Consider the following 20,108-nt stretch of genomic DNA (forward strand, 5'->3'; position numbering starts at 1 on the left):
TGCTCCAGTTTCCTCCCACAACCCAAAGATGTGCAGGTGAGATGGATTGGCCATGGGAATTTGCCCATAGTGCAGAGGGATATGCAGACTAGGTGGATTGGCCATGGGAAACGCAGGGTTACAGGGCTATGGTAGGGGAGTGGGTCTGGGTGAAATGCTGTTTGGGGTCGGCGTGGACTCAACGGGCCGAATGGCCTCCTTCCACACCCAGGGTTCTATTGTTTATGATTGTTTTTAACAAGTGTGTAAATCACAGCCGGGTTTCTATTCTGCGTAACCACCAGACACACAGCGGTTAGTTGAACAGCTTCTCTCTAACGTGAGCATTTCAGAAGAAATTCATTGGTTGAGGAAACGTCCTTGACGCAGTTTGTATTGAACGTATCTCAGTGGCACATCTTCCTGTTTTCAGGTTGGCCTGAGATTAAAGGAATTCGCACGGAGCAGGTAAAGCAGCATGGATTGTTGGGCGTGGGAGGGGTTCGCGATCTTTTTTTTAGGCGAGTTTGTTTCTGTTTATTTCAAGTATTTACTTTATTCATATTCACCTGCACAAAAGCAGTTGGGTTCGGCACAGCTGCATATGAAATAAACGCCCACAACTCTGGTGTTGTTGACGAGATTGCCTCTAAGTTGTTGTAACTTTGATCACCCCTCTCTCTCTCTCCCTCCCCACCCCTGGTCAGTGTTGATGGGCTGTACCACACGCGTCACCAAGTTGTGAAATAACTTAGTGGCCATTTGCCAGCCTGAGCGGGGTCCAGGTGAGGTACGGGTCGCTAGGCGAGAGTCGCGACTCCCAACACTGCACCCCAGTCTCTGGGGCTCGGTCTGAAAGCCCATCCTCGCTCCCCACCTCCCTGAGGCCGATCGGGTGGCTGTCTCTCTCCCCCCTCCCCTCCGGCTCTGCTTCACTTTGTTTGTAATTCATTCCGGAATCAAGATAGCAAATTGTACATTCCGGATGAAGATTGGGCCAAAATTTACAGCCCTGCATTGCTTGCCCTACGCTTTAAATGTGTTAAACTTGTGCTGTGAGACAAACAGAGCAAACTTTTCTTTCAAAGGTGAAATGGAGAGTCTTGGGAGTTTCCAACATTGTCTCTGATTCAGGCAGTGATCGTGCCTGAGAGTTCCTCTTGTACAGAGGTGAGTGTCCAGTACCAGATAACGTTGTTCATCTGTCCACGGTTGTAGCTGAGCTGTGAACAAGCTAACATTCAGACATATCGTGAGGCTCCGTTTTGTCAATCAAAGCGCCACTCAGACGCGCGATGTCTGCAACAGCTTTTTATAACTAACTTCCTATTTTCAGTTTATTTTTACATACCTAATCTTAGTCACCATTACATAATGGATCATGACCCAGTTGCTGCATTGGATGATACATGTTCAGAAGATTTCAGTTATTCCAATTTTTAAGGTTTAATGATAGTCTAGTGATTTTATCACAGGACTGTTAATCCTGGAGATCAGAGTTGAAGAGTGGTGCTGGAAGAGTTAAAAATCACACAATACCAGGCTAAAATCCAACAGGTTTATTTGGAAGCACTAGCTTTTGGAATGCTGATCCTTCATGTGGTTGTGTAGTATAAGATTGTAAGACACAGAATTTACAGCAAATGTTTACAGTGTGATGTAACTGAAATTATATATTGAAAAAGACCTGGGTTGTTTAAGTCTCTCCACCTTTTAGAATGACTATGTTGGTTTCAGTTCTTTCATAAGTAAATCTGAACTTTTTTAAAAAAAATTACATTCTCAAGTGAATTTTTAAAATTGGTGTCATGTCAGCCCAGATAATGCATTGATGGTGTGAGGTGCTCTGTGTGAGGCTGTCTGTGCCACAATGGTCAGACTGATTCTAATGTAAAACACGGATTTATAGAATCTTGGATTCATGCAGTTTTTGAGCAAAATAAAATGTAATTCTGCAAGTACAAATTCACACCACAAATTTGTGAATGTGTGCATGTAAGGGGAGGTGGTGTTTGCGGGGGGGGGGGGGGGGGGAGTTGGCGGGTGTTATGTGTGAGTGTGAGAGTGTATGTGGTGAGCGAATGGGAGAGGATCTGTACGAGTGTCTGTATAGTGTAGTGGGGTCGCCTGTAGTGTGACATGAACCCAACGTCCTGTCTGAGGCCATCTCCATGGGTACTGAACTTGGCTATCAGCCTCTTGGCCACTTTTTGTTGTTGGCTGTCCCAAAGTCCACTTTGGGACGGTCACCCAACGGTCTGAAGTCCTGGACAGCTGGAGTGTTCTCCGACTGGGAGGGAACACTCCTGTCTGTTGATTTGTTGTGCAGTGTCCATTCATCCGTTGCCATAGCTTCTGCTTGGTCTCGCCAATGTACCATGCCTCGGGGCATCTTTGCCAGCAGCGTATGAGATAGACAACATTGGCAGAGGCACATGAGTACCTGCCACATACACGGCAGGAGGTGTCCCCATGCGTAATCCATGTTGACAGTCTGACACGTCTTGCAACTTCTCCCATGACAAGGTTGAATGGTGTTCTGTGCCTGATTCACACTTTGAAACATACGCTGCTTGCAAAACATCTCATAGGGAGAGAGAAAAATCAAGGAGATTAATAGCAGACTGCTTTTGTGTCACCAATCTGAACATATTTCACAAGAACAGGCTTATAAACCAGAGATGGATAATAAATGCTAGCCCAGCTGGTGAATGAATTTTTTAAAAATTGGATGTTTCATTCTCAGAAATAGAGTATGAACTTCTGTTTGACCGAGGTGACTAATAAGACCACTAAAACAAATCCTATTTCCTTTTTTTAAATTTTCATTTCAATCAACATGTTCAGAGACATAAAAATCACCTTCTGGAGCAGGTGGGACTTGAGTGCTGGCCCAGAGGTAGGGACACTGCTGTTTTATATTATGCAATTTCATTTCTCTCTCTGCTGTGGTCTCTCTTGAATCCATATGAAGCCGAGGGGAAAATGCAGACACAGCCAGAGCACTTCAATATTTAGCTTTCGAATATTTCTTCCTTTTTTTTTTGCTTGTTTTTGTTCCGAAACTATTTATGCTGAATGTTTAATTAGAGTCATAGAGATGTATAGCATGGAAACAGACCCTTCGGTCCAACTCGTCCATGCCGACCAGATATCCCAACCTAATCTAATGCCACCTGCCAACATCCGGCCCATATCCCTCCAAACCCGTTCTATTCATATACCCATCCTGATACCTTTTAAATGTTGCAATTGTACTAGACTCCACCACTTCCTCTGGCAGCTCATTCCATACACACACCACCGTCTGCGTGAAAACGTTGCCCCTTAGGTCCCTTTTATATCTTTCCCCTCTCACCCTAAACCTATGCCCTCTAGTTCTGGACTCCCCGACCCCAGGGAAGAGACTTTGTCTATTTATCCTATCCATGCCTCTCATGATTTTATAAACCTCTATAAGGTCACCCCTCAGCCTCCGACGCTCCAGGGAAAACAGCCCCAGCGTATCTCCCTGCCGTTTTCTGGTCAGATACTGTCACAAGACTCGAAGGATCGAACGTTAAATGGGTGACTGTTTCCAAGAAAGAAAATTATACTTCTGTTTGTATAGAGAGAGCCTTTTACAACCTTGGGACAATTTGTGTCTCAGGGGTCAATGAAGTGCATTTTGTTGGCAATATGGCAGCAACTTGGGCACAATAAGGTCCCATAATCAGTGAAAGAGGTAGATACATAGCCAGTTCATTTGATTTTGGTTGTACTGATTGAGGAAGCACTCTTTACTCTCTTCCAATTGTGGCACAGGATCTTTTAAAATCCATCTGAATAGACAGACAGGGCCTCATCCAAAAGTTAGCACTTTTGACAGTGGGATCTGCAATGAAATATCACACTGGGTTTTACTGAAATCTTGGAACATTCTGACAATGTTCCGACGCGTGACCCCTCAAGAGTTGACTCGGGTTTAGCAGAATCCAACATGATCTGCTAAAGTCAGATGTTGCGATGAGCATGAATAATAATGAAATACAATGGTTTAAACAACCTAACAATGTGTTGTAATATTGTGGTTCCATAAACCTAGATAATCCACACCCTCTTTAAATTGTGAAAATTTTATTCTGCTTTCCAAAGAACCTTAAATGCTTCAAAAATAGGTGTATTAAAAAATAGGGAATGATTGGGGTAAAGGGATGTTGATGGGGCCCATCTCTATGCAGTAGTACTCTGTTACAGACAGATCCGTGGCTCAGCTGCAGGCACTAAGTTGCAAAGCCTCTGCATCGATTAGATCCTCTGTCGATTACCGCTATCTTATCTGGATCAGGCAGCAAGTCTCAGATGGGGTGTCCTACATTGCCAGCCCATGGGGACTGTAACATATGTCCTCTAGTGCAACTGACGATCAAACGGAAATGCCACTCAGCTGTTATAAGCTGAACTACACAGACTTGCGAAACTGGCATGTCTGAAAGGTCAATAACTCTCATGATTAAATGTTTTCTTCCATCATCTACCACATTATCTCCTGAGTGTAAAAGACAAGTCAAGAAACTAGGAGCCAACAGGACAAAATATTTTGGGGAATTCCCTCAGATGATCTTACCTGCTTTATTGCATGATCTCTGCCCCAGTCAAGATTTTGATCAGTGTTTCTCTTTTTGGTAAATAGTGGCAGCTACTGGTGCCAAATAGAACTTTGATTCGTTTTCAGTACTTGCCAAAACCATTAGTAGGTGTGGGTAAGCAGGAAGGATGTGCTGAGCAGCTGAGTGTACTTTAACTTCATGTGTGCTGTGTAGTAAATCAGCAAGATTTGTCATGTTCCAGGCCAGTGGAATTCCTTTATTTACCCTTGCACATAGACACATATTTGATTGTGACATTCAAAAAGAGGTCACTGAACATTCACTTCTGCAAAAGTTAAAACTACTTTGTGCTCATTCTCAATCGATTGGAGCTATTCTAGCCTCCTGATTTCTTAATTTGACTAAAACATCCAAGTCAAACTGTTCAGTGAAAGGCACTGGTTGAAGCTAAGGTTGAAAGAGTGGGAACAAGAATATCAGGTAAATCTGAAAGTTTTGAAAATACCAGGTTTTGAATTTAAAATGTGGTGTGAGTGATGAGTTATGGTGATGACGACCTAGTACTTTTTGTTTGAGACGTTCTGAGAGAACAGTGCAAGAGTAGAGTCTGGTGTCTTAATTTTGCCTCTATTCTGAAACACAAGGACTTCTGTGACCTTCACACACAGGGTTAGACTCGTGCAGTAGCACTGCTGAAGGTTTTTGAGGTCTGGCTGCAGTCAGTGTATTGGTTGTGGCTTCAGAGCGCACACTAAGCTAAGTCCAATACAGAAATTGTCATTCCTTTCCTGCCATCGTAGAAAGCACTGAGGGCAGGACAATAAGAGGGGAGGCAATGGCCTCGTGGTATAATCACTGGACTCTTAATCCAGAGACCCAGGTAATGTTCTGGGGACCCGGGTTCAAATCCTGCCACAGGGAATTTGAATTCAATGAAGATCTGGAATCAGGAGCCGGTGATGACCAGGAATCCATTGTCGATTGTTGGAAAAACCCATCTGGTTCCATAATGTCCTTTAGGGAAGGAAACTGCTGTCTTTACCTGATCTGGCCTACATGTGACTCCATACCCACAGCGATGTGGTTGACTCTTAACTGCCTGCTGATATGGGCAATAAATGCTGGTTATCCAGTGATGCTGTCATCCCATGAATGAGTTTTAAAAAAAAGTTGTCAGAGTGCAGCATCTAGGGGCTGGTGTCAGAGCCAAGCAAAGTTTTGACAACTCTTGCTGCCCAGCATATTTGTATATGATGCATCAGAAAGCTCTGGTGGTTCACTCAGGGAGTCTGCGATATTATGGGAACATGCACCTTTCCATGTAGACTGGAGCTAGGCATAGTGATGGTACAGACAGTAATTACTTTCTGTGTCTCAACCGACCAGGGATCAATCCTCTCTTACTACCTATTTCTGGTGGGTGTTCAAAGGATTTGCAGATTGATGTTCACCAGCTTGGATACTTGATAAAATCTATTTTATTTGGTCCTGACCTGTGACTTGAACCCAGAGCCTCTGGCTCATAGGCAGGGATGTTACCCACTGTGCATGCAACCTTCACGTTATACGGTTATAAAGCTGGAATAGAGACTATCTTATACCAACAGGAAGTGGATAGCTCCCTGTTCTGAACCACTTAATACAGTATAGGCTGTGTAAAAGGCAGTAGAAAAATGTGTAGAACAATTGGATAGAAGAGCCAGTGCTGACTGGCTTTGCTTTTGCGTTGGACGATTTGATGTTTATAGCTGAGGTATTTCAGTGACTTGGAAAGACTGAATAAGATGAGATTTTTATCCTCAAAGCAGAGATACATAAGGAAGAATTAATAGATGTCAAAAATTATAAGGATTTCGATAACTGAGAAACTCTACTTGTCCAAGACGGTGACTCAGCACAATTGAGAAACAGATGCCTCTTTGTCAGCTGCTTGTTGGATAGCTGAGAGTTATAAATAGCTACTGAACGGTTACTCACGATGAGCTTTTCTGGAGGGTTGCTAAGTTTCCCTTACCACAAAGTTAGACGCAAAAGTGAGACTCCAGTGCATTAGGTGTCCAAATCAATCATGGCCCAAATAACCAACAATTTGGGGAAATTCAGTGGATTTCATTGCAGCTGCAGGTCAGCATATTGTTGGTACATCTCATTCAGTTTCTTGAACATCAAATGACTAACGTGAATACTTACTTATGGCTTGATAGTATCCATTTGTGCCCCTGTAGTATTCAAAATACTGCAATTGATGGAAGGGATATACTCCCAGGGCAGGTCCAGCATTGGATTAGATTAGATTAGATTACTTAGTGTGGAAACAGGCCCTTCAGCCCAACAAGTCCACACCGACCCGCCGAAGCGCAACCCACCCAGACCCATTCCCCTAGATTTACCCCTTCACCTAACACTATGGGCAATTTAGCATGGCCAGTTTATCTAACCTGCACATTTTTGGATTGTGGGAGGAAACCCACGCAGACACTGGGAGGATGTGTCACCTGAGGCGGGAATTGAACCCGGGTCTCCGGCGCTGTGAGGCAGCAGTGCTAACCACTGTGCCACCGTACCGTGGTATGGTGTAAATCTGCTTAACTGTTCCATCAAATGCTTCTAGGACACACAACAGCGATTTGATCTGTTGTAAGTTTCCCATTGTACTGATCACATCAAAGAATCCTAGCGCTAGTACAGCTCTCCTTTAGTACCTAATAAAGTGCTCTATATTCTATCGCATCAATATCCTCTCAATGTTGAAGATGTTCTTTCTCCCATCGAGCACTCCTGAAGCCTCTTGGTGTGTAAGCATCAAATTTAAAGCGAGTTTTGCACTCTGGACTTATGTCCAGTGGAAATCAGCCTGAAAACAAGAGGACTGGTGTGAAGTTGTCAGTCAATAATCTTTTAGTCAAAGCTTCTGTGGTTCTTCATTACAGACATGACCATGTTTGGAGAGTGGATCTTCTGACCAGAACTAAGGCGTCAAACACAGGAAATGTCCCAGTCTGCCTTGAGGATTAAACTGGCTGCTGCATTTTAATGTCGTGGCAGAGAGAGAGTGCTCCAGTCATCACCAGATGGCTCGTAAGTGAATCTTGGTAAAATATGCAAATAGATTGAACTATCCATTAGAATCCAACAATGCTAAGGGTGGGCTGAGCTACACATCAACCTTTAGGATAGGAGCTGTATGCAAGAGGACCTAAACAGTTCTGTACAGTCTTTATTGAGAAAACTGAAACAATACGTTAGAAGTTGACTTCCTCGGAGTTTCCCAGCTGTTGCAAAACAGACATTTTCTACTCCATTTGCAGGAAACTATTTACACTCATTTTGAGGCAGAGGGGATCTGGGAACAGATTGGACCTTGTTATACTTTGGCAGGAAGACCTTCGCGATCTTTCCTTACCAGGTGATTGGATCCCAATCTGAATCTTTGCAGCAAGTTGCTGGCCTCAGGACAGTTACAAACAAAAAAAACTTGTGCCTTTCAGTTTTAAGATGTTCCAAGGTACGCTGTAGCCATTTAAGTTATAATGCTGTATGTCCACCAGACTGAGTAGCCCATGTGTTCCACCTGAAAAACAATACTTCAGACAGTGCAGCACTCCCTCAATACTATACAGGACTGTTAACCTGGATTTTGGACTAACGTTCTGGAGATGGTCTTAAAACATCAACCTTCTGATTTGGGAAGTGCTACCACTGAGCTCCAGTCTGGTCCCTCCTTGAGCAGGATAAGTGGAAGGCTATGCAGGAAAATAATTGAAACAAATGATTTGTCAAGCAATGTAGGCTGCTGTGCCACCTGAACTGATTTGCAAATTGAGAAAAATGAACTTGTGTATGTGGAGCCAGCTGCTATCGAATAACTGTTATACAATTTCTCTTGGTACTTTTCGAGAAGTCAAGTGGCAAATTCAGCTAGAATTCTCCAGCAATCTTGGATTCCATACATTTGTGTATACACGTACGGAAGCTGTGAATCTGATCAGACCCAATGTGCAGCTTCTGACGAATGGCCATTACGCAGTCTCTGTCCAAGCTCTTGTCTGATTGGCTACTTGGTGAGACTGGGAGGCAAGGAATTCTGTCCCTGCCAGAACCTGTAATTTGAGGAATGGAGAGATGAGCAAACAAGGAGAAAAAAGAAAATCACTAACTAATTTTATTGTCTTGTTTCTTAAAAAAAAACTTCACAGGCTTCTTCAGATGGCTCGTAGACTTTAAGAGGAACAGGAACTCAAGTCCGAACTCCAGGTTGAATCCATGTTCCAGCCCCCAGACGAGTGACAGGACAAAAAGTCCCTGTGGAGATCTAAGATCCTGCAGCACCTCACTGTCCACAACCACCTTGTCATCATGGAAACTTGACAGCAGTGCCCGATGGAGTAAAGAGTATGACGTGTGTGTCTGTCACACTGAGGATGATATAATGTACGTACAGGACCTCGTGTCTTTCTTTGAATTGCATCCTCACAGTCTGCGCTGCTTCCTGCAGTTCAGGGACGCAACTCCAGGGGGTGCTGTCTGCACTGAACTTTGCCAAGCTGTCAGGGAGAGCCATTGCTGGGTGTTGGTCATCACACCCAGCTTTCTTAAGGACCCATGGTGCAGGTACCAGATGCAACAGGCACTGTCTGAATCGCCAATGGCTAATGGACGGATTATTCCTGTCCGCAAGCAACTGGAACGGAAGGATTACCCCCAGGAGCTTCGCTTTATGTTTGGTATTGATGTCAGGCAGGACAAAGAAAATGGATTCCAAAAGATCAAGTGTGCTATAATGCATTGTAAGTACTTTCAGATGCAAATGATGTACAATTGAGACCAGTTAAACATTACAGGTAATTAGTGATTAAATATTTATACCATTGGCCAGGCCATAGATGTTGGAAATAATTACACAATGAAACTTAATGTGGATTAATGTAACATGAACTCGCTTGCAACACAGAGTTCTCATGACTTCTTCCAAATCCCTGCTCAGCCTGATCTGACTCCCTGTTCCTGATTCAATTGCAACACAGTCATGGATCCTGACAAACTGTGATAACAGACTCTCACTATGGAATACCGCTCTGGAATCACACTTTATCATGAACCTACGACAAGACTTGGCTGAAAATTGGATAGGTTTGGCAGCTCAGCATTCCTGGTTATAGGATATTCAAGGGAGAGTGAGGGGACTAGAAGGTGGGGGTGAGAGTTGCATTATTGATCAAGGAATCCATTACAGCAGTGCAAAGAGATGATTTGTTGGAGGATCAACAAATGGGGCTTTCTGGGTGTAAGTTTACAAAATGAAATGCTATTTGGGGTGTACTTATAGGTCCAAAATTGTCATGGAAAGATCAAAGATTACATTTCAGAGAAGTGAAATATTAAAAGGGCGGTAAGAGAAGATTTTAGCTTGCCAAATATTACTTGGAAGAATTTGTGTGCCAGGAAAAGAGGGATCAAAGCTCTTAAATTGCATTTATGAGAAGCTTTTCAGCAGTATGGAGAAAGCCCAACAAGGGAGAGATCTGGACCTAATATTTTGGAAGTGAGCCCAGGTGCGTGAAAAGCATGTCAATAATGGAGCATTTCCGAGATTTAGATTTAGGGTAGTTATGGAAAAGGATAAGGATGGGTTTGGAATAAAAGCTTTTAAACTGATTAAAGGATAACTCTACTAAGATAAAATACAACCGGGAGCAAATGGACTGGGAGCAGCTACTTGCAGATAAACTGTCAGAACAGGGGGAGGAATTAAAAGGGGGCGAAAGAAATGTTTAGGGCAAATATCTCCCCATAAAGGGACCAAGGCTGGAGAACCAGGATATCGAGGAGCACAAACATTTGGGATAAAGGTAAAAGAGAAGTTTATTGTAGATACCATGGGTTCGGTATGGTAGAAGAGTATTGAAAGTGTTGTGGGGGATACTTAAAATTAGGAAAACTAAGAGCATGGATGAGATTGCATTGGTGTGTAGAATAGTGTTTAAATATATAAAGATCAAGAGAATATCATTGGTTATAATAGACCCCATAGAGTTAGTGTCTGTGGACCTGGAAAATGTGGGTACAGTCCTCAACAAATACTTTTGAGTTGGTCTTGATAGTAGTAAAGGATGATGCAGGAGGATGGATGACTGTGAAATACTAGACTAAAGTAACAGAAGGGTGAGGTAAGGGTGAAATGGAGTTTAGCAACCCTTAAAAGTGGATAAGTCCGCAGGCCTGGATGAGTTTTATGTCAGGCTGTTGAGGAAGGCAGAGGTCTGGGCAGTAATTTCCAAATCCTCTCTGGCCACAGTGAGGTGCCATAAGACTGGAGAACGACTAATGTTGTTCCATTATTAAAAAAGAAAGGATAGACCAGGAAATTACAGGCCTGTCTCATCCAGTGATGGAGACATTATAAACAATTGAGTGACCGATATATCTGCATTCGGAAACACACTGATTAATCAGGGATGGTCACCATGGATTTGTTAAGGGAATATCATGTTTGACTGTTTTGCTGAGGGTAAAGCCTGTATATGGGCACCATGGTGGCTCAGTGGTTAGCATTGCTGCCTCAGCGCCAGGGACCCGGGTTCAATTCCAGCCTCGGGTGACTGTGTGGAGTTTGCACATTCTCCCCGTGTCTGCATGGGTTTCCTCCGGGTGCTCCAGTTTCTTTCCACAATCCAAAGATGTGCACGTTTGGTGAATTGGCCATGCTAAGTTGTCCATCGTGTTCAGGGATGTGTTAAGTGTGAATGTAGGGGAATGGATTTGGGTGGGTTGGCGTGGACTTGTTGGGCCGAAGGTCCTGTTTCCACACTGTAGGGATTCTTCTTTAAAATATCATCTGGATGAAGTTTGGCAAGGTTTTTCATGAGGCCCCTAATGACCACGTACTGGTCAAGAAAATAAGAGCCCACAGGATCCAAGGCAATTGGCACATTGAAATCAAAATTGGCCAAGAGACAGGAAGCAGGGTATGATGGTAGAAGGATGCTTCTGTAACACAGTCTGTTTCTACTAGGTTCCCCAGGGCTCAGTGCTGTTTGTGATGCAAATCAAAGATTTGGACTTGACTATAAGGAATATGAAAGGTGGAGCAGAAGCGATGAGTTGAATGGCCTAATTCTGCTCCTGTGTCTTATGGCCTGGAGTGTGTTCAAGAAGTTCACGGATAGCATGAAAATTGCTAGGGTCGTAAATGTACAGGGCCATAGCTGAAAATCGCAGGAGGATATTAACAGACTGGTCAGCTGGGTAAAGAAGGGGTAAATGGTAGGACACTGGAAAGGCACCTTGGTGCACATATCCGCAAATCCTTGAAGGTAGCAGGGCAGGTAGATAAGGTAGTCAAGAAGGCATTTGGGATACTTGCCTTTATTAATCGAGGTATAGAATACAAGAGCAGGGAGGTTATTCTGCAACTGGATTACAACAGTGGTTTACCACAACTGTGTTACTAGATGCAGTTCTGTTCACCATGTTATAGGAAGGATGTGATTGCACTAGTGTGCAGCACAATTTATCAGGATGCCCCCTGAGCTATGAGGAAAGATTGGATAGGCTGGAGCTGTTTTCCTTGGGGCAGCAAAGTTTGAGAGGGAGCCTGACAGAAACATATAATATTGAGAGAGACAGGCTGGATAGGACAGCGCCTTTTCCATTAGTAAAGGGGGTCATTAACCAGGGAGCATACATTTGTAAGGTAGGTGACAGAAGGCTGAGAGGAGAGCTGAAAAGTTTTTCAGCAGAGGTGGTGAGAGTCTGGAATTCACTGCCTGAAAAGGGTGGTTGAGTCAAAAACTCTTTTAACATTTAAGCAGTATTTAAGTACTAACTTGCTTTGACATAGACTCCAGGGTTGTGGGCTATGACCTGAGAAAATGGGATTAGTGTAATCAGATCTTTGATAGCCATGGGCATAATAGGTGGCCAATTGATCAGAGATGACGAGCTCTATAGATCTGATGAGCAATGTAGAGGAGAGCGGAAGGAGTAGTTAACCTAAGCACGACTGGCTGACAATGTCACTGAAAGGTTACAGACGAGCTCCAGTATATGATTGCAGATGGAGCAAGAGACACAAGTGTGGCATATCATGACAGATCTAATGGGAGTAGCTACAAACAGAGCTTTGTATACAATATTCTGCATCCCATTGTGAAAAGATCTTTGAGAACAATGTGAATTCACCACAATAATGTCAAAATGGGAAACTACAGTTTTAAGGTGATGCACCAGATTCTGTGCTTATTGTAAGTGTAACAGAAAAGCTGATATGATATGAATTATGATATGAATTATATTGTTATTGGCATGTATACGTAAGATCCCAGGATACCCCATGACTCACGATCAGTGCGCAGAACAATGTATCATTCTGCAGGAAGATAATGTTTCACTGGTGAAAGGAACAAAAACAAGAAGGTATTGATTTAAAGTGATGTGTAAAAGAAGCAAGTGTAATGGAATGCACTGCCTGGAAATATGGTGGCTGCAGATTCAGTCAAGGCATTCAAGAGACCATTGAATGACTATTTGGATAGAAAGTGTAAGTGTATGGCGGAAAATGTAGGAGGTTGGCACTAGGCATTGGAGGTGATCTTTCAAGAATCACTGGAGTTGGGGAGGATCACAGAGGACTGGAAAATGGCTAATGTAACACCCCAGTTTAAGAAGGGAGGGAAGCAAGAGATAGGAAATCTTAGGGCAGTTCGCCTGACCTTGGTCATTGATAAGATTTTTAGAGTCCGTTAATATTGATGAGTTTGCAATGTGCTTTGGAATTGTATGATAAAATATGGCTGAGTCAGCACCGTTTCATCAAGGGGAAATCACGGCTGACAAATCTGTTAGAATTCCTTGGTGTTGAGCAAGTTAGACAGGGACAGCCAATGACATGATCTGTTTAGATTTCCAGAAGGCCGTTGACCAAGTGCTGCACAGGAGGTTGCTAAATAAGATAAAAGCCGACGGTGTTGGGGGCAAGGTACTGCCATGGTTAGAGGGTTGGCTGACTAACAGAAGGCAGAGACTAGGGATAAAGGGGTCTTTTTCAGGATGGCATCTAGTGATCATGGAGGTCAGCTGGAGTCAGTGTTGGGACCACAACTGTTCCAGTTATACATTAACGATCTGGACAAAGGAACTGACGGCATTGTTGCTAAGTTTGCCGATTGCACAGTGAAAGATGTTAAGAAAGCAGGGAGGCTGCAGAACAACTTGGATAAGCTGGGAGAGTGGGCAAAGAAGTGGCAGCTGGAATACAATGTGAAAAGGTGTAGGGTTATGCACTTTGGTAAGAAGAATAGAGGCATAAACTATTTTATAAACAGAGAAATACTTCAGAAATCTGAAGTACAAAGGGACTTGGGAGTCCTAGTTCAGAGTTCTCAAGGTTAACATGCAGGTTCAGTTGGCAGTTAGGAAGGCAAATGCAACGTTAGCATTCATTTCAAGAGGGCTAAAATACAAGAGCAGAGATGTACTGCTGAGGCTGTATAAGGTTCTGGTCAGACCACATTTGGAATATTGTGAGCAGTTTTAGACCCCATTATCTAAGGAAGGATGTGTTGATGTTGAGGGGAGTCCAGTGGAGACTTACAAGAATAATCCCAGAGAAGAAGGATTTATCAAAAGAGGAGTGATTAGATTAGATTCCCTACAGTGTGGAAATATGCCCTTCGGCCCAACAAGTCCACACTGACCCACCGAAGAGTAACCCACCCAGACCCATTTCCCTCTGACTAATGCACCTAACACTAGGAGCAAATTTGCATAGCCAATTCACCTGACCTGCACATCTTTGGACTGTGGAAGGAAACCCATGTAGACATGGGGAGAATGTGCTGAAAAATGTGTTGCTGGAAAAACGCAGCAGGTCAGGCAGCATCCAAGGAGCAGGAGAATCGACGTTTCGGGCATAAGCCCTTCATCAGGCTTATGCCCAAAACGTTGATTCTCCTGCTCCTTGGGTGCTGCCTGACCTGCGATTTTCCAGCAACACATTTTTCAGCTCTGATCTCCAGCATCTGCAGTCCTCACTTTCTCCATGGGGAGAATGTGCAAACTCTACACAGAAAGTCACCCAAGGCTGGAATTGAAACTGTCCCTGGCACTGAGGCAGCAGTGCTAACCACTGAGCCATCATGCCGCCCCAAACCGGTTGAGGACTCTGGGTCTGTATTCAATGGAGTGTAGAAGGATGAGGGGGAACCTCATTGAAACTTACAAAATACTGAGAGGCTGGATAGAGTGGACATGGAGAAGATGTTTCCACTAATAGGAGAGTCTAGGACCCAAGGGTACAGCCTGAGAGTGAAGGGACAGCATTTTAGAACTTAGATGAGGAGCAATCTCTTCAGCTAGAGGATGGTGATTCTGTGGAACTTATTGCCACATAAGGCTGTGGAGGTCATGTCATTCAGTGTATTCAAAACATAAATAGGTTCTTGATTGGTCAGGGGATCAAAGGCTATGGAGAGATAGGTTTCTCAACCCCATTTTGCTCTATCAGCCATGATCAAATGGCAGAGCAGACTCAATGGCCCGAATAGCCTAATTCTACTCCTGTATCTTCTGTTCTTGGAGGTAATGATGCTCCTATGAAGAACTAGTGCAGGCACGATTGACCAAATGCTCTCCTTCTGCGTTGCAGAAATTCTGTGATTGTTATTCTTCTAAATCCTGTCTTGACCAAGTGATGCTACAAGAAGGTCTATCTATTTCCCCTGAGTCCCAGCTGTAAGAGCCTCTTCTACCCAGCCTTTGCTGACTTTCACATTGCAATTGAATTCCAAACCTGTTTTTTTTTTTGGTCTTTGGCCACATGTCCATGCCCTCCAACTCTAATCCCCTGAAGCATTTTAGTTTCAGTAGGTAGCAGTATTGTCGGTCAACTCTTTACCCACTGCATCAACCCTTCGAAACCTTCAGCTTTCAACCAAGCTTTGCATCAACTCTCCTAATTGCTCTGTAGTTCATCTCTGAAGCACCTTGTCATGTTGAACCAAAGGCAGGTTATAAAACTAGATGCAGAGAGCCCACACACCTGAATTTCAGGTGTAACATTATACTTGTGTTCCAGCAACCTAATGTAGGCAGTATTTTACCTGCCATGAATTCTACCAGCCAGCAGGCCATGGTTACCTCAAACACAACATGGAAACTGATTTCTGTCTCTTTATGCTTCCAGATCTCGAGGAACTCAGTAGGAAGGAGAGTGAGTACATTCCCAGTTCACAGGACGACCCAGAGTTCAACATGGACACTGCCAGTGAAACACTGGACTCAAGTGGGAATTGTTGAGTGACTAAAGGACAATGCTTGCTGAAGTCTGCTATCAAGGAGATGGGATATTGAAAATGGAGTTATTTTTAATTTTTCCAATACTTGGGGGGCGAGCTTGAAAACTGTTTGTTTATGTAAGGGTTTACGTAACTGTCTGTTTTTGTTCTTACATGTGCGTCTCTGTCTTTATCTGTAATTGGTGTGATGTGTGAGTTTGCAGTGTTGTTTCCCCTTTTACTTTCCCGGTGGTGGAAATCTATTCCCAGTCGAGGGATGAAAACTGACATTAAACTGACATGGTTCAATGCTTGGCTTACTGCTGAGGTTTGGCTCTAAGTGGCATTGAGTTCAGGTAATTAACAGTGGTGAACCTAGGAGATGGGGGTTATTGCAATGTGTTGTGGTGAGCTTTTCCTTGTAGTTGGCACTGATGGGAGAATATGATGGCGAGTCTTTATAATTTGTTGCGAGTGATGCATAAATGTGTTCCTCTGAGACAGGCAAGAAGGGGTAAGATAAAGGAACCTTGGATGACGAGAGCGAAGGAGCTTCTCGTCAAAAGAAAGATGGCAGCTTACGTAAGGTGGAGGAAGCAAGGGTCTTGCTCAGCTCTAGAGGATTACAGGCAGGCAAGGAAGGAGCTCAAAAATGGTCTGAGGAGAGCCAGGAGGGGGCACGAAAAGGTTTGGCAGGAAGGATTAGGGAGAATCCAAAGGCATTTTACACGTATGTGAGGAATAAGAGAATGATCAAAGAAAGAGTAGGGCCGATCAGGGATAGCATAGGGAACTTGTGTATAGAGTCTGAGGAGGTGGGGGAAGCTCTAAATGAGTTTTTTGTCTCTTTCATTACTAAAGAAAAGGACCTTGTAGTGAATGAAACCATTGAGCAGGTAAGCATGCTGGATAGAGATTGAGGAAGCTGATATGCTGAAAATTTTGACAAACATTAAGATTGACAAGTCGCCAGGGCCAGACCAGATTTGTCCTCGGCTGCTTTGGAAAGCGAGAAATGTGATTGCTTCGCTGCTTGCAAAGATCTTTGCATCCTCGCTGTCCACCGGAGTCGTACCTGAGGACTGGAGGGAGGCAAATGTAATTCCTCGCTTGAAGAAAGGAAATAGGGAAATCCCTGGCAATTACAGACCAGTCAGTCTCATGTCTGTCATCTGCAAGGTGTTAGGATTCTGAGCGATAGAATTTATGACCATCTGGAAGAGCATGGCTTGATTTAAATGCAGTCAGCACAGCTTTGTGAGGGGCAGGTCATGCCTCACAAATCTTATTGAGTTCTTTGAGGATGTTACTAGACAAGTTGATGAGGGTCGAGTGGTGGATGTGGTGTATATGGACTTCAACAAGGCATTTGATAAGGTTCCCCATGGTAGGCCCGTTCAGAAGGTAAGGAGGAATGGGATACAGGGACATTTAGCTGTCTGGATACAGAATTGGCTTGTCGACAAAAGACAGCGAGTGGTAGTGGAAGGAAAGTATTCTGCATGGAGGTGAGTGGTGTTCCACAGGGCTCTGTTCTTGGGCCTCTACTCTTTGTAATTTTTATTAATGACTTGGATGAGGAGATTGAAGGATGGGTTAGCAGGTTTGCAGACGACACAAAGGTTGGAGGTGTCATTGACAGTATAGAGGACTGTTGTAGGCTGCAGCGTGACATTGACAGGATGCAGAGATGGGCTGAGAGGTGGCAGATGGAGTTCAACATGGATAAATGCGAAGTGATGCATTTTGGAAGGTCGAACTTGAAAGTTGAGTACAGGATTAAGGATAGGATTCTTGGCAGTGTGGAGGAACAGAGGGATCTTGGTGTGCAGGTACATAGATCCCTTAAAATGGCCACCCAAGTGGACAGGTTTGTTAAGAAAGCATATGGTGTTTTGGCTTTCATTAACAGGAGGATTGAGTTTAAGAGCCCTGAGATCTTGTTGCAGCTCTACAAAACTTTGGTTAGATCGCACTTGGAATACTGTGTCCAGTTCTGGTCGCCCTATTATAGGAAAGATGTGGATGCTTTGGAGAGGGGGTTCAGAGGAGGTTTACCAACATGCTGCCTGGAATGAAGGGCTTATTTTACGAAGAGAGGTTGACTGAGCTCGGACTTTTTTCATTGGAAAAAAGAAGGAAGAGAGGGGACCTAACTGAGATAATGAGAGGCATAGATAGAATTGATAGCCAGAGACTTTTTCCCAGGGCAGAAATTGTTAACACGAGGGTTCATAGTTTTAAGCTGTTTGGTGGAAAGTATAGAGGGGATGTCAGAGGCGGATTCTTTAAGCAGAGAGTTATGAGAGCGTGGAATGCGTTGCCAGCAGCAGTTGTGGAAGTGAGGTCATTGGGGATATTTAAGAGACTGCTGGACATGCATATGGTCACAGAAATTTGAGGGTTCGTACATTAGGTTTACCTTACATGAGGAGCTGAAGGGCCTGTTCTGTGCTGTACTGTTCTGGGAATAAACAGTTGTCAGAACAATTGTCTGTGCTGGAACAGAATGTCTGAGCACTGACTGGGGACAAAATGAGGTTTACTCTGACCTATTCTCAGTCCCTGTGTATGAAAAGCGCCACCATATTACATTTGTGTAAAATATTCTACTTCCCTGCTCTCTGATGTCTGAACAAATAGATTGGAAAACCAAAAGAACTGGCTGATCTTATCTCTGCCTCAATTCCACTTTCCCCCTGCTCTCCATGACCCTTTGACATGTTATTGATGAAAAATCTGTCTATCTCCTTAAATTTACTCAACATCCTAGTATCCACCACATTCTGGGGTAGTGAATCCCAAAGATTATTGACCTTTGAGAGAAGTAATTTCTCCTCATCTCTGTTTTAAATCTGCTTCCCACTTATCCTAAAACTATGTTCTCTCATTGTAGATTGCCCAACATGTCTCCTTTGACAATCCTCTTTAATATCTCATAAACTTCATTTAGGTTTCCTCTCATTCTTCTAAACTCCAGAGAGTATAAATCTAAATTGATCATTGTTTTCATAATACGAACCTTTTATCTTTGAAATCAATCTAATGAACCTCCCATGAATTGTCTCCAATGAAACTGCATCCCTGCTCAAGTAAGGGAATGAAAATCATAGGCTTTGCTCCAGTTATAGTTTCACCTCATGGCTTGTATGGTTGCAGCTGCACTTGCCTTTTCAGCCCATCTCTTCCTTTACCAATAAATACCAAAATTTCCACTTGCCTTTCTTATTACCTGCTCTAACTGCATATTCATGCATGAAGACACCCTGATCCCTCTGTCTCAATAATCAGTTGCTTTTCTACTCCTCTAACCAAAATGGATCATTTCACATTTACCCACGTTAAACTTCATCTGCCACATTTTGGCCCACTCACTGAACGTATTCCAAATCCACTTGCAAATTTCTTACTACTTCATTGCAATGAACTTTTTCATCTATTTTAGTGTCATCTGCAAATTTGGATATTGTACTTTCTATCCCTGTATCCAAGTCATTATCATGGATTATAAATAGTTGAGGCTCAAGGAGTGAACCCTATGGCACCCCACTAGTTACATTTTGCCAACTAGAAAAAGACCCATTTTTCTCAACACTCTGCTTTCAGATGGTTAGCCAAAGAGGTAGACTTTTGTCTTTGCCATTGAATGCTTCCAATGTACCTGAACTCTGGTCTTGGACTGAATTTGCTGAAACCTGGAGATGAAAACACACTGCATACCTGTCAGCATTTGTTGGAAAAATAAATGAATTATTTTGTCTGTGTTGAATTTCTCTTCATTGCCTTTCTCCATCCTACCAGTCTACTTTTAGCTTCATTTTGGTACTTAAGTTCAAATTTATTGTGTAACCCAATGTAAGACCCAACCTACACTGGACGTTAACATTCCAAGAGGTATCTAACATTCATTTCTCAACCAGCATCTGGAAAAGAAATTGGTCATTTATCTGCCCATCTACAGAACTTCTCAGTCACGCTTTAGTTGCTTGCCACCTCAACTTTTCTAATGCTGTTTTGGCCAATACACGATCTGTAAGTTTGACTTCCACTAAATCTCTTGTCTCCTTAATTGGATCAACTGCAGTTAATTGATCATTGTGTTCACTGACATTCATTGTTTTTCCCATTCAGAATCCTTGGTTTCAAATCTTTCCACTGATCTCACTGCTCCCTTTCTGTCTAACCAGCTCCAGACCTACAACCATTCAAGATGGCACAGCAATTATGTCGTGTTACGCATTCCGTTTTTTACTTTGTCCAATTGGTA

At 43.3% G+C, this 20,108-nt stretch overlaps 1 protein-coding gene across 3 annotated transcripts; it reads left to right on the forward strand.

The window, feature by feature from the left end:
* The first annotated feature begins 202 nt into the window (after positions 1-202).
* Positions 203-19,605, forward strand: tirap (toll-interleukin 1 receptor (TIR) domain containing adaptor protein). Of its 3 annotated transcripts, XM_087976488.1 has the most exons (6): positions 203-447; positions 1,068-1,149; positions 2,827-2,878; positions 7,499-7,646; positions 8,765-9,355; positions 15,751-19,605. In XM_087976488.1, the coding sequence occupies exons 4-6, from the start codon at positions 7,640-7,642 to the stop codon at positions 15,861-15,863; spliced, it is 711 nt and encodes a 236-aa protein (XP_087832614.1). In that variant the 5' UTR covers positions 203-447; positions 1,068-1,149; positions 2,827-2,878; positions 7,499-7,639; the 3' UTR covers positions 15,864-19,605. The 3 variants fall into 3 exon arrangements, with proteins under 3 accessions (XP_087832614.1, XP_043532835.1, XP_043532837.1); XM_043676900.2 differs by lacking the exon at positions 2,827-2,878; XM_043676902.2 differs by lacking the exons at positions 1,068-1,149; positions 2,827-2,878.
* The last annotated feature ends 503 nt before the right edge of the window (positions 19,606-20,108 follow it).

Source organism: Chiloscyllium plagiosum, unplaced genomic scaffold, assembly GCF_037043375.1.
Source record: "Chiloscyllium plagiosum isolate Xiang-an unplaced genomic scaffold, Cpla_swu_hap1 HiC_scaffold_29, whole genome shotgun sequence".
Taxonomy (NCBI): domain Eukaryota; kingdom Metazoa; phylum Chordata; class Chondrichthyes; order Orectolobiformes; family Hemiscylliidae; genus Chiloscyllium; species Chiloscyllium plagiosum.